The 13,074-nt window shown below is 44.0% G+C and overlaps 1 protein-coding gene and 1 long non-coding RNA gene across 2 annotated transcripts; one reads left to right on the top strand and one right to left on the bottom strand.

Annotated features, from left to right (window-relative positions):
• Positions 1 to 2,464: 2,464 nt before the first annotated feature.
• On the bottom strand, positions 2,465 to 3,034 carry LOC115173360 (uncharacterized). Its single transcript, XR_003871593.1, has 2 exons — positions 2,898 to 3,034; positions 2,465 to 2,732 (listed from the first exon to the last, which is right to left on the bottom strand). It is a non-coding gene; the product is annotated as an uncharacterized LOC115173360 (long non-coding RNA).
• Positions 3,035 to 3,836: 802 nt separating this feature from the next.
• On the top strand, positions 3,837 to 8,447 carry LOC115173134 (uncharacterized). The gene is made up of 5 exons (XM_029731069.1): positions 3,837 to 4,110; positions 4,852 to 5,684; positions 6,213 to 7,855; positions 8,047 to 8,128; positions 8,296 to 8,447. Exons 1-5 carry the CDS (start codon positions 3,848 to 3,850, stop codon positions 8,445 to 8,447), a joined length of 2,973 nt encoding a protein of 990 aa, XP_029586929.1. The 5' UTR covers positions 3,837 to 3,847.
• Positions 8,448 to 13,074: the final 4,627 nt, after the last annotated feature.

Here is a 13,074-nt window from a genome sequence, read left to right as displayed (position 1 = left end):
GAGCCACTCCTTTGTTGCCTTGGCCGTGTGTTTTGGGTCATTGTCATGCTGGAATACCCATCCACGACCTATTTTCAGGGAAGGAGGTTCTCACCCAAGATTTGGCGGTACGTGGCCCCGTCCATCGTCCCTTTGATGCGGTGAAGTTGTCCTGTCCCCTTAGCAGAAAAACACCCCCAAAGCATAATGTTTCCACCTCCATGTTTGATGGTGGGGATGGTGTTCTTGGGGTCATAGGCAGCATTCCTCCTCCTCCAAACACGGCGAGTTGAGTTGATGCCAAAAAGCTCCATTTTGGTCTCATCTGACCACAACACTTTCACACAGTTGTCCTCTGAATCATTCAGATCTTCATTGGCAAACTTCAGACGGGCATGTATATGTGCTTTCTTGAGCAGGGGGACCTTGCGGGCGCTGCAGGATTTCAGTCCTTCACGGCGTAGTGTGTTACCAATTGTTTTCTTGGTGACTATGGTCCCAGCTGCCTTGAGATCATTGACAAGATCCTCCCGTGTAGTTCTGGGCTGATTCCTCACCGTTCTCATGATCATTGCAACACCACGAGGTGAGACCTTGCATGGAGCCCCAAGCCGAGGGAGATTGACAGTTCTTTTGTGTTTCTTCCATTTGCGAATAATCGCACCAACTGTTGTCACATTCTCACCAAGCTGCTTGACGATGGTCTTGTAGCCCATTCCAGCCTTGTGTAGGTCTACAATCTTGTCCCTGACATCCTTGGAGAGCTCTTTGGTCTTGGCCATGGTGGAGAGTTTGGAATCTGATTGATTGATTGCTTCTGTGGACAGGTGTCTTTTATACAGGTAACAAGGTGAGATTAGGAGCACTCCCTTTAAGAGTGTGCTCCTAATCTCAGCTCGTTACCTGTATAAAAGACACCTGGTAGCCAGAAATCTTTCTGACTGAGAGGGGGTGAAATACTTATTTCCCTATTTAAAATGCAAATCAATTTATAACATTTTTGAAATGCGTTTTTCTGGATATTTTTGTTGTTATTCTGTCTCTCACTGTTCAAAAATTAAAATTATAGACTGATCATTTCTTTGTCAGTGGGCAAACGTACAAAATCAGCAGGGGATCAAATACTTTTTCCCCTCACTGTATAGGTTTGTCTTATTCCAGAATACACCCATAATTGTGATCCACACAGTAGGGTTCTATGTTTTCCACTCTGTGATTAAAAGTAGTTCTCAGAATAGAGCATTTTTCAATTGCTAATTATGTTTGTTATTATGTAATGTAAGGGGCAGGCATCAAGATCTAAAGCATGGCAGATTGAGCTGCTGTGGAGTGTTGTGCTACTTGGGCCTCTAGTTCCTATGCAGGCTACAACATGTTACCAGAAGAATACGTTCAGGAAATGTAGTATTCTTATATTTTATAGAGTACATTTACAGTGCAAAGCCAGTGGCATGTCGTCAGTAAAGATTGAAAAAGGTAAGGGGCCTAAACAGCTACCCTGGGAAATTCCTGATTCTACCTTGATTATGTTTGAGAGGCTTCCATTAAAGAACACACTCTGTTTTCTGTTAGACAAGTAACTGTTTATCCACATTATAGCATGAGTGGCTTTGTTTGACCGCTCTACCATAAAGGCCTGATTGTTGGAGTGCTGTAGAGATGGTTGTCCTTCTGGAAGGTTCTCACACCTCCACAGAGGAAGTCCGGAGCTCAGAGTGACCATCAGGTTCTTGGTCACCTCTCAGACCAAAGCCCTTCTCCCCCAATTGCTCAGTTTGGCCTGGCGGCCAGCTCTAGGAAGAGTCTTGGTGGTTCCAAACTTTTTCCGTTTAAGAATGATGGAGGCCACTGTGTTCTTGGGGACCTTCAATATTGCAGAAATGTTTTGGTACCCTTCACCAGATCTGTGCCTTGACACAATCATGTCTCTGAGCACTACGGACAATTCCTTCGACTTCATGGCTTGGTTTTTGCTCTGACATACACTCTCAACTGCTGGAGCTTATATATTCAACATACACAAAACATCTCAGAGGGTTGATCTAGCTGCAGATAGCTAATTCTCCTCTATGTGTTTTCCCCTTGCTGCTAATAAGCTCTTATCAATCTAACTAAATTAATAGAGAACATCTGGTTATCTGACAGTCTATGCAGCAACTATTGTATTAGAGACAAGCTCTGGTTATTTGATTTATTTTACAAGACAAGTTGTTAAGAACAAATTCTTATTTACAGTGGTAGCCTAGGAACAGTGGGTTAACTGCCTTGTTCAGGGGCAGAACAACAGATTTTTACTTTGTCAGCTCAGGGATTTGATCTAGCAACCTCTCGGTTGCTGACCCAACACTCTAACCACAAGGCTATCTGCCGCCCCAAGTCCTGCCAACTCAAAAACTGCACAATAAATGTGTAACCAAGGGGGAACTAGTGCATTTCTCTGAGAAAAGCTGCTTCGGCGCTACCAATCATCCAAAACACTTGAAACTCTTGTAAAATAATTTGCATTTATTTGATCAAATAGACTTTGAAAGGGTAGACATGCAGAAATTCCTCTTGTCAAAAGTCTTGCTGTTACAAAAGTAGTTCTTCATGCAGCGTAACAGGTTACAGGTTCTTCTTGGTGAAGCGCCTGAATGGCTTCATCATTGCTGAAAAGACCCTGACAATCAAGGATTGTTTTTTGATAGGCTGAGATATGGAGGGAGAAACCTCTCCAACTGGAGATTCAGCACCATGAGCCTCAATGTGTGGAGCTAGAAACACAAGAGAAATGGATGGGGAGAGAGATAGAGAGAGAGAAATACAGAATAATAACTTTGATAAATAACAGTGCAATGAGTTTGGTAGGCATACTCTATGTTTCTAGCACACACCTAAACAAAACTACAAGCTATAGCAGAGCTCTAAAACATCCTTACCTATGCAATGTCCATCAGTAGAAGGAATCTCATTCTGTTCCTGGACTGAATGGCAGTCCTTTTTGTTTCCTCTCTTGGAACGCTAACAGGAGAAAGGTAAAGAGAATGGTACAGAGAATGAATAAATAAATAAATGGAACACTTCTGAATCGATATTATCATATTTATCTTTCTAATGACATTGACAATTCATATAGACATTAGACTTAGGCCTAATTGTGACATCATGTGTGTATGACATCTTTGAGGAATGCCCTTGCTTCAGCCAATCGGAATCGAGTATTCAACAATGCTTTGGCATAATTCAAGGACGTTCATATTCATGTAACCCTCTCACCAGGCTCGAATATGACTCTCACAATATTAACCTCTCTAGGGTCGGCGGGACGAAATCGTCCCACCTACTCAACAGCCAGTTGAATCCCGTGGCGCGTTATTCAAATACCTTGGGACATGCTGTGCCCCAATCCTCCTCTCCTTCCTGAGGAGTCTAACTGATGAGCAAGTCCCATGTCTTTCTCCAACCTCACATACAACAACTCAGAATTTATAGTCATAGTGCACCTTCTAACCACAAATGCGATTTCAAACACTACACCTAACCCTAACATCACCGTAACCACACCCCTAACTCTTCCTGTAAATCAAGAACAAAATGGCTCATGTACTTGCTAATAGCTTAATTAAATACACATCTAGTGACTCCACTAACTCAACACCAGTGTGCAGCTAAAATATGTTTCCTTTCTTTTCTTTTCTCTAGCCAATGGAGAGTGATTCAGCATGGCATGAAAATAACGTAAGTCTCTCCACATAAGGTTCTGGTCAAAAGTAGTGCGCTATATAGGGAATGGTGTCATGGAATTGCTTGATTGACAAAAACATTACTCTGTTGGCCATAGCTCACATTCGAGCAGCTCTCCATGCTGTGTCTGAAGATTGTTAAGGTCATGACCCAGACAGCCCTCCGCATTCTCCTACCAGCGCTAGCTCGTATCATGGGTGTGGGCCTGAGGAGTGGGGCAGCCTCCCCAGAATCCCAGTGCTCTCTGACAGGGTCTGAGGATTCCTTAGGCAGTCTGGATGAGCGAGAGAAAAGGCTGCTGATCAGTGAGATGAACTACTGGACTAAGGAGAGGAGGAGGAATGGCAGTGCAGGGTGCCGCCAAAAATGCACTCGCAGAACCTCATCACCATGCTGGTCGCCTAAGAGGTATGTTCACAGCAATATTTCAACTTAATAATTGCAAGACCTGACCCATACTTATCATAAATTATTAACTTGGAATTCATACCTTGTAGTTTGAAGTTCTGGTCAGAAATGTTGCCCCTGAGGGGTGGGTCCAGGTGAAAGTAATTTTTAACTGGGTTAGCCATAAAGTAAAATAAATGCTAAATGACTTAAATGTAAATGTACAACTGACTAGGTATCCCCCTTTCCCTTTACAGCTGACTAGGTATCCCCCTTTCTTATACAACTGACTAGGTATCCCCCTTTCCCTGTACAACTGACTAGGTATCCCCCTTTCCCTGTACAACTGACTAGGTATCCCCCTTTACAACTGACTAGGTATCCCCCTTTACAACTGACTAGGTATCCCCCTTTCCCTTTACAACTGACTAGGTATCCCCCTTTCCTCCAATTTGTAAGTCGCTCTGGATAAGAGCGTCTGCTAAATGACTTAAATCTAATGTAAATGTAAAGTAATCTATGAATACATAGATCAGGTAGGTACATGCCTTTCAGAATTAATCATATTCTGATGTCGTACAAACAACAAAATCTGGCAAAACTCGTGTCAGTTGGCTTTAGGCTTCTAGAACTACGGTGGTATGAGAAGTAAACCATCATTGCTCTCATTTGATTTTCAAGCTCACTAATGACCCAGATTAGATACCAGCTGGCTGGTCACATTTGCATGGCATAAGTGGTGATTGTGTGTTTATCTTCAAGTTCCCAGACCTCATTGCAGAGTTTGCCAGCAACTAGAGAGGCTCCCCTCATGGAGGAGCCTCTGAAAGCTCTCTTTGGGGTAACGGAAGAGAGCCTCCTGATATCCCTGGTTGAGGGTCACTCCAACCCCACCTCCTCCAGCTCTTCCGAGTTGAGCTATGCTATCGCGGGAGAGGTAGTACACCAGCTTAACTCTGGCCTCTTAGTGGCCATTCAGGCCAGCTCGGGGAGTTGCCCCCCTATGGACAGTCAGGACATAGCAGCAGGCAAGGAGGTCATTCGGGTAGCCTCGGTGCAGATCCTGGCCGAGCTACAGAGCCAAACGTCTGAGCCAGAGTGGGTAGGGTTTATCGAGCCCCTCATGGACCCTGTGACCGATGATGTGCTGAATGCCATTGTCGGCACAATGGACAAAATGGCACAGGACTACAACATCCTATTGGATCTGGCCAAGAAGATGACAATCTTGGGGTCTAAATTTCTGACCAATCTTCAATGTGACCTTGATGTTGAGTGTCCATCTGGGAAAGAAGGGACCACTCACTTTCTCAAAGAGACTGGATCCTCTAGCAGTGTGGTGTCCAGAAAGCTTCAGACCCTCTCTAGCCCCGACTTTCAGTCTAAAGCCCTCAAGGCGGTGAGCACCATCCTTACAAGGAAAGTCAGCAGCTCTTCTGGCGTGGCTCCTTCCTCTAGGCCTTCTAGTGCTGCTCCTAGCCTTACTGAAGCTCCCCTGAATACCAGCTGCACAGCCCTGACATCTGTAAGCTCCACTGCCACAGTGATTGTTAAGGCATTTGTGGGAGGCATGGAGACGATAGCATCATTTGAAGGCAAATGTGAAGCAGTTGATTGGCCAGTTCCTGTAAATGACCACAAAACAGGGTTTTCACAGAAGATAACCTTCTCTCCAGCCCGCACACTCTATGGCCTTATACGAGCAAAGCTGAGGGACCTTTTAACTCTATCCGCTCGAGAAGAAGGTGTGGCTAAGGATGCTTCTCTTCAGGAGTCTTCAGACACCCTGGAAAAGGCAACTGTTTCAACTGTTGAGGTCCAGTTACCCAGCACCAAACTTAGTAGAGTTCCCAGTGAGAGCCAACCAATACCAGCTCTCTGTCTCTCCAATCTGGATAACAGCACTCAAGAAGTTCTTAGCAGTGTTTTTTCCATCTACAAGTCAGAGTTATCAAAAGTGGAGAGTAAATGCTTGGCCGTTGTCAGTTCATCTGATGAGTCCCTAGATGCTTGTTGGCTTGTTGATGGTGTCCTATCAAAGCTTGATGACTATACTATTTCCCAGTCACCCTCACCCAATGAAGACTTGAGTGTGAGTACTCAATGTTCTCAACTGAGCTCAGAAGAGAGTATCAGAATCACACAGTCCTCTACTAGTCTGATTCAGAGCATTAAGAAGCTCTCTAGCCATGACTTTCAGACTCAGGCAGAAGAGGCAGTGAGTAAAGTGCTGATGAGATCCAGTCATTCCTTTATCACACAGATCAGCCATACTGGTCTTCAGAAAAGTCTGCAGGCTGGCTTATCATCTAGCTCGCCATCAGAGATTGCCTCCATGTCCTCTCAGAATACAGCCCCTGGATTAGTGGAAACCTTTGTCAAAGGAATGGCGACTATTTTCCAGAAAAATGAGTCCACTGACACTGTGCTCCTGGAAAGAAGTGGGAGAGTTTTGCAGTGCTCCCACGGGGGCTCCCAACTGGATGATACTGAATTGAGTGTTCAAATATCAGAAGAGAAGCTTTGGTCAACAGCTAAGACCATCTGCGTCAATATGAAGAACATACTTAAGGATTTCTTCACAGGGCTGAAGCCATCCGGATCCGAAAGGACAGAAAATGCTTCTTCCAAAGAGACCCTTGGGGAAATCCTGGTTGCTATCCAGAGTGAAATCTCAAACTTAGGGCGAATTAAGGATTCCAGGGAGCTCCTTCAGATCAACGATATGGTAGGAACTATGCTGAAGGAGGTTGAGAAAAGTGAGGATGACAGTGAACAAGTCTGCCAAGACATCCCTAGAACCTGTTCATCTTTGTCCACTTCTTTGAAGGGTCGTAGTTCCTTGTCTAGCTCTTCAAAGGGTCCTAGGTCAGAGTGTGAGTTAGAGATCAACCTCCCTGGCACTCCCATCCCTGACGAAGTGCCTTTTGATCTGACCTGCCCCATCGTCAGGAGCTCCTGCATCGACACCAGGGACTCTAAAATGCCAGAGATTTCTACAAGTGACCTAAGGACAAAGATGATGGCACACACAGATGAACCCCTGCATCGTAACAGTCCAATGACTGACAGCAGCCGACCACCGAGTGCTAAAGCCTCTTTTCGATCCTCCACTACTCCATCTTTCACCAGCAAGGGAACCTCTTTGGTACCAAAGGGAGATGGGATTGACATTGAAGAGAAGGAGGTGAGCATCCCCAGCAGCTCTGGCCATCTGAGGGAGCTCTTAATCAGCCCAGACATCAGCAGTGCCACTGCATTCCCACTGCAGTACTTGATGGACTCCAGCAAAGATGATGTCATCTGTTTGGTCACCGTACTGGTGATAAGGTTGCTATCGAAGATCAGACCCTCAGCCCTAGATGGACCCTTCCAACAGGCACCAGACATGACAGAAACATCTCAGCAACTCATCAGACAAGTCCTGTCTGAGTTCTGTGCTGCATCCAGATTCTCCAGGACACAGGAATATTCCCAGAACCTGCACATCCACAGGGTGTTCAGAGGTGTACATAAAAACTTGATGGAGGAGTTTGGCTCTTATAACACCCTGCAAGCAGCTATTTCCTCCCAGGACCCTGCATTTGACAGAGTCCTGGTAAAGTCCTTGACCCAGCAGCTGGTACAGGGACGCAAGGAGGCGTCAAGACCAGCTTCTGCTGCAACAAACCCAGCAGACCAGGCTGAGACAGAGAGGGGGGCTGAGCAGAAAGCAAGAAGGAGCTTCCTTTGCTTTTCAATGACCAAACTCAGGATCAACTTCAAGGTATAGCAGGGAGTTAGCATTTGTTTTTTGTTCCAGTTAGGTGCTGATGTTATTGATGTGGCTATGATAAGACAAATATATGAGATAAATATGTTTTTATTCATCACTAAATTGATGCCTTGGATTCAGAAGTGTTCCATTTATTTATTTATTCATTCTCTGTACCATTCTCTTTACCTTTCTCCTGTTAGCGTTCCAAGAGAAGAAACAAAAAGGAATGCCATTCAGTCCAGGAACAGAATGAGATTCCTTCTACTGATGGACATTGCATAGGTAAGGATGTTTTAGAGCTCTGCTATAGCTTGTAGTTTTGTTTAGGTGTGTGCTAGAAACATAGACTATGCCTACCAAACTCATTGCACTGTTATTTATCAAAGTTATTATACTGTATTTCTCTCTCTCTCTATCTCTCTCCCCATCCATTTCTCTTGTGTTTCTAGCTCCACACATTGAGGCTCATGGTGCTGAATCTCCAGTTGGAGATATCTCAGCCTATCAAAAAACAATCCTTGATTGTCAGGGTCTTTTCAGCAATGATGAAGCCATTCAGGCGCTTCACCAAGAAGAACCTGTAACCTGTTACGCTGCATGAAGAACTACTTTTGTAACAGCAAGACTTTTGACAAGAGGAATTTCTGCATGTCTACCCTTTCAAAGTCTATTTGATCAAATAAATGCAAATTGTTTTACAAGTGTTTTGGATGATTGGTAGCACTGAAGCAGCTTTTCTCAGAGAAATGCACTAGTTCCCCCTTGGTTACACATTTATTGTGCAGTTTTTGAGTTGGCAGGACTTGGGGCGGCAGATAGCCTTGTGGTTAGAGCGTTGGGTCAGCAACCGAGAGGTTGCTAGATCAAATCCCTGAGCTGACAAGGTAAAAATCTGTTGTTCTGCCCCTGAACAAGGCAGTTAACCCACTGTTCCTAGGCTACCACTGTAAATAAGAATTTGTTCTTAACAACTTGTCTTGTAAAATAAATAAAATAACCAGAGCTTGTCTCTAATACAATAGTTGCTGCATAGAACGTCAGATAACCAGATGTTCTCTATTAATTTAGTTAGATTGATAAGGGCTTATTAGCAGCAAGGGAAAAACACATAGAGGAGAATTAGCTATCTGCAGCTAGATCAACCCCCTGAGATGTTTTCTGTATGTTGAATATATAAGCTCCAGCAGTTGAGAGTGTATGTCAGAGTAAAAACCAAGCCATGAAGTCGAAGGAATTGTCCGTAGTGCTCAGAGACATGATTGTGTCAAGGCACAGATCTGGTGAAGGGAACCAAAACATTTCTGCAATATTGAAGGTCCCCAAGAATACAGTGGCCTCCATCATTCGGTCAAACAAAGCCACTCATGCTATAATGTGGATAAACAGTTACTTGTCTAACAGAAAACATAGGGTGTTCTTTAATGGAAGCCTCTCAAACATAATCAAGGTAGAATCAGGAATTTCCCAGGGTAGCTGTTTAGGCCCCTTACCTTTTTCAATCTTTACTGACGACATGCCACTGGCTTTGCACTGTAAATGTACTCTATAAAATATAAGAATACTACATTTCCTGAACGTATTCTTCTGGTAACATGTTGTAGCCTGCATAGGAACTAGAGGCCCAAGTAGCACAACACTCCACAGCAGCTCAATCTGCCATGCTTTAGATCTTGATGCATGCCCCTTATATTACATAATAACAAACATAATTAGCAATTCAAAAATGCTCTATTCTGAGAACTACTTTTAATCACAGAGTGGAAAACATAGAACCCTACTGTGTGGATCACAATTATGGGTGTATTCTGGAATAAGACAAACCTATACAGTGAGGGGAAAAAGTATTTGATCCCCTGCTGATTTTGTACGTTTGCCCACTGACAAAGAAATGATCAGTCTATAATTTTAATAGTAGGTTTATTTGAACAGTGAGAGACAGAATAACAACAAAAATATCCATGAAAACGCATGTCAAAAATTTTATAAATTGATTTGCATTTTAAATAGGGAAATAAGTATTTCACCCCCTCTCAGTCAGAAAGATTTCTGGCTACCAGGTGTCTTTTATACAGGTAACGAGCTGAGATTAGGAGCACACTCTTAAAGGGAGTGCTCCTAATCTCACCTTGTTACCTGTATAAAAGACACCTGTCCACAGAAGCAATCAATCAATCAGATTCCAAACTCTCCACCATGGCCAAGACCAAGAGCTCTCCAAGGATGTCAGGGACAAGATTGTAGACCTACACAAGGCTGGAATGGGCTACAAGACCATCGTCAAGCAGCTTGGTGAGAATGTGACAACAGTTGGTGCGATTATTCGCAAATGGAAGAAACACAAAAGAACTGTCAATCTCCCTCGGCCTGGGGCTCCATGCAAGATCTCACCTCGTGGAGTTGCAATGATCATGAGAACGGTGAGGAATCAGCCCAGAACTACACGGAAGGATCTTGTCAATGATCTCAAGGCAGCTGGGACCATAGTCACCAAGAAAACAATTGGTAACACACTACGCCGTGAAGGACTGAAATCCTGCAGCGCCCGCAAGGTCCCCCTGCTCAAGAAAGCACATATACATGCCCGTCTGAAGTTTGCCAATGAACATCTGAATGATTCAGAGGACAACTGGGTGAAAGTGTTGTGGTCAGATGAGACCAAAATGGAGCTCTTTGGCATCAACTCAACTCGCCGTGTTTGGAGGAGGAGGAATGCTGCCTATGAACCCAAGAACACCATCCCCACCATCAAACATGGAGGTGGAAACATTATGCTTTGGGGGTGTTTTTCTGCTAAGGGGACAGGACAACTTCACCGCATCAAAGGGACGATGGACGGGGCCACGTACCGCCAAATCTTGGGTGAGAACCTCCTTCCCTGAAAATAGTTTGTGGATGAGTATTCCAGCATGACAATGACCCAGAACACACGGCCAAGGCAACAAAGGAGTGGCTCAAGAAGAAGCACATTAAGGTCCTGGAGTGGCCTAGCCAGTCTCCAGACCTTAATCCCATAGAAAATCTGTGGAAGGAGCTGAAGGTCCGAGTTGCCAAACGTCAGCCTCGAAACCTTAATGACTTGGAGAAGATCTGCAAAGAGGAGTGGGACAAAATCCCTCCTGAGATGTGTGCAAACCTGGTGGCCAACTACAAGAAAGGTCTGACCTCTGTGATTGCCAACAAGGGTTTTGCCACCAAGTACTAAGTCATGTTTTGCAGAGGGGTCAAATACTTATTTCCCTCATTAAAATGCAAATCAATTTATAACATTTTTGACATGCGTTTTCCTGGATTTTTGTTGTTGTTGCTCTGTCTCTCACTGTTCAAATAAACCTACCATTAAAATTATAGACCGATCATTTCTTTGTCAGTGGGCAAACGTACAAAATCAGCAGGGGATCAAATCCTTTTCACTGTAAATAGAGTTGGAGTCTAGGTGTGTATGCACAAAGCCACCTCTTTAACCACTCTTCAAAATATTTGGCAGCCTTTGAGATGGAGAGCCAGGAGAATGAGTGACAGAAGAAGAGTCTAATAAAAGCATGGCTTCTCTCCCACTCCTGCTCACAGCAGCAGTGCAGTGGAGTAGCTTCAACAGCCATAGGCCCAGGGATTTCACATCACATTCCATGATGCAATGCAGAATACGGCTTCACACAGAACAATCACCAAAGCCATTAGATAACACTTCGCACATCACAGCCAAACATCATGTATCACATGAAGATGCATGTGTGATCTCCGGACGTGATACTTTGTCATGGACCTTCAGTTTCGATCTTTGCTCTCTCTCTCTCTCTCTCCCTCAGCTCTCTCTCCCTCTCCCCCACCTCTCTCTCTCTCCCACCTCTCTCTCTCTCTCCCCACCTCTCTCTCTACCTCTCGACCTCTGAATGTTCGGCTATGAAAAGCCAACTGACATTTACTCCTGAGGTGCTGACCTGTTTCACCCTCTATAACCACATTATTATTTGACCCTGCTGGTCATCTATGAAGAACGTTTGAACTACAGTACTTGAAGAACAATCTGGCCTTAATGGTCATGTACGCTTATAATCTCCACCGGCACAGCCAGAAGAGGACTAGCCACCCCTCAGAGCCTGGTTCCTCTCTAGGTTTCTTCCTAGGTTCCTGCTTTTCTAGGGAGTTTTTCCTAGCCACCGTGCGTCTAAATCTGCATTGCATGCTATTTGGGGTTTTAGGCTGGGTGTCTAAATAAGCACTTTGTGACAACTGCTGATGTAAAAAGGACTTTATAAATAAATTGTACTGATTGATTGATGATTGATTATATGAAATGGAGTAGCATATATCCATCATGTAAAATGAACAATGAGCACTGTCTCCATGGAGTATAGCACTGCAGCCTTAGGCAATATATATTTGTGTGGTGCATAACATTATCTCACATCACATGCATGGCAAGACATGATTGACGTAATTAGATGCTCTGGAGAGATCCCACCCTCCTTCCCCAACACATGTAGAATGCTTAGAAACCACCAGAAACCTGTGAAATGGATCAACAGATGTTGTTTTATCTCCTCTCAAGGTCTGTTGATTTACAGTATCTCAGAATCAGGAACTGTCATATCCCATGTGATATGTCAAAACAAGTTGATGCATGTATTATCATGGTGCATTGGGTTTGTATTTGTATTTATAATGGATCCCCTTTAGCTGCAGCAGCTACTCTTCATGGGGTCCAGTAAAATGAAGGCAGTTATACAATTGTAAAAACATTACTATACATTCACAAGAAACCAGAAACCAGTGAAATGGATCAACAGATGTGGTTTTATCTCCTCTCAAGGTCTGTTGATTTACAGTATCTCAGAATCAGGAACTGTCATCTAACTAAATTAATAGAGAACATCTGGTTATCTGACGGTCTATGCAGAAACTATTGTATTAGAGACAAGCTCTGGTTATTTTTCTTTTTTTACAAGACAAGTTGTTAAGAACAAATTCTTATTTACAGTGGCAGCCTAGGAACAGTGGGTTAACTGCCTTGTTCAGGGGCAGAACAACAGATTTTTACCTTGTTAGCTCAGGGATTTGATCTAGCAACCTCTCGGTTGCTGACCCAACGCTCTAACCACAAGGCTATCTGCCGCCCCAAGTCCTGCCAACTCAAAAACTGCACAATAAATGTGTAACCAAGGGGGAACTAGTGCATTTCTCTGAGAAAAGCTGCTTCGGTGCTACCAATCATCCAAAACACTTGAAAC

The sequence above is a fragment of the Salmo trutta genome, chromosome 34 (assembly GCF_901001165.1).
Source record: "Salmo trutta chromosome 34, fSalTru1.1, whole genome shotgun sequence".
Taxonomy (NCBI): domain Eukaryota; kingdom Metazoa; phylum Chordata; class Actinopteri; order Salmoniformes; family Salmonidae; genus Salmo; species Salmo trutta.
Note: the sequence above shows the minus strand (reverse complement) of the source record. Positions and strands in the feature narration are given on the sequence as shown.

What these genes read in the sequence shown, in the direction of transcription:
- LOC115173134 (XM_029731069.1), top strand. Translation starts at nt 3,848, where the DNA reads ATGACCCAGACAGCCCTCCGCATTCTCCTACCAGCGCTAGCTCGTATC. An exon ending in AACTCAGGATCAACTTCAAG is followed by an intron (nt 7,856 to 8,046) that starts GTATAGCAGGGA and finishes TTCTCCTGTTAG; the next exon opens with CGTTCCAAGAGAAGAAACAA. An exon ending in TACTGATGGACATTGCATAG is followed by an intron (nt 8,129 to 8,295) that starts GTAAGGATGTTT and finishes TTGTGTTTCTAG; the next exon opens with CTCCACACATTGAGGCTCAT.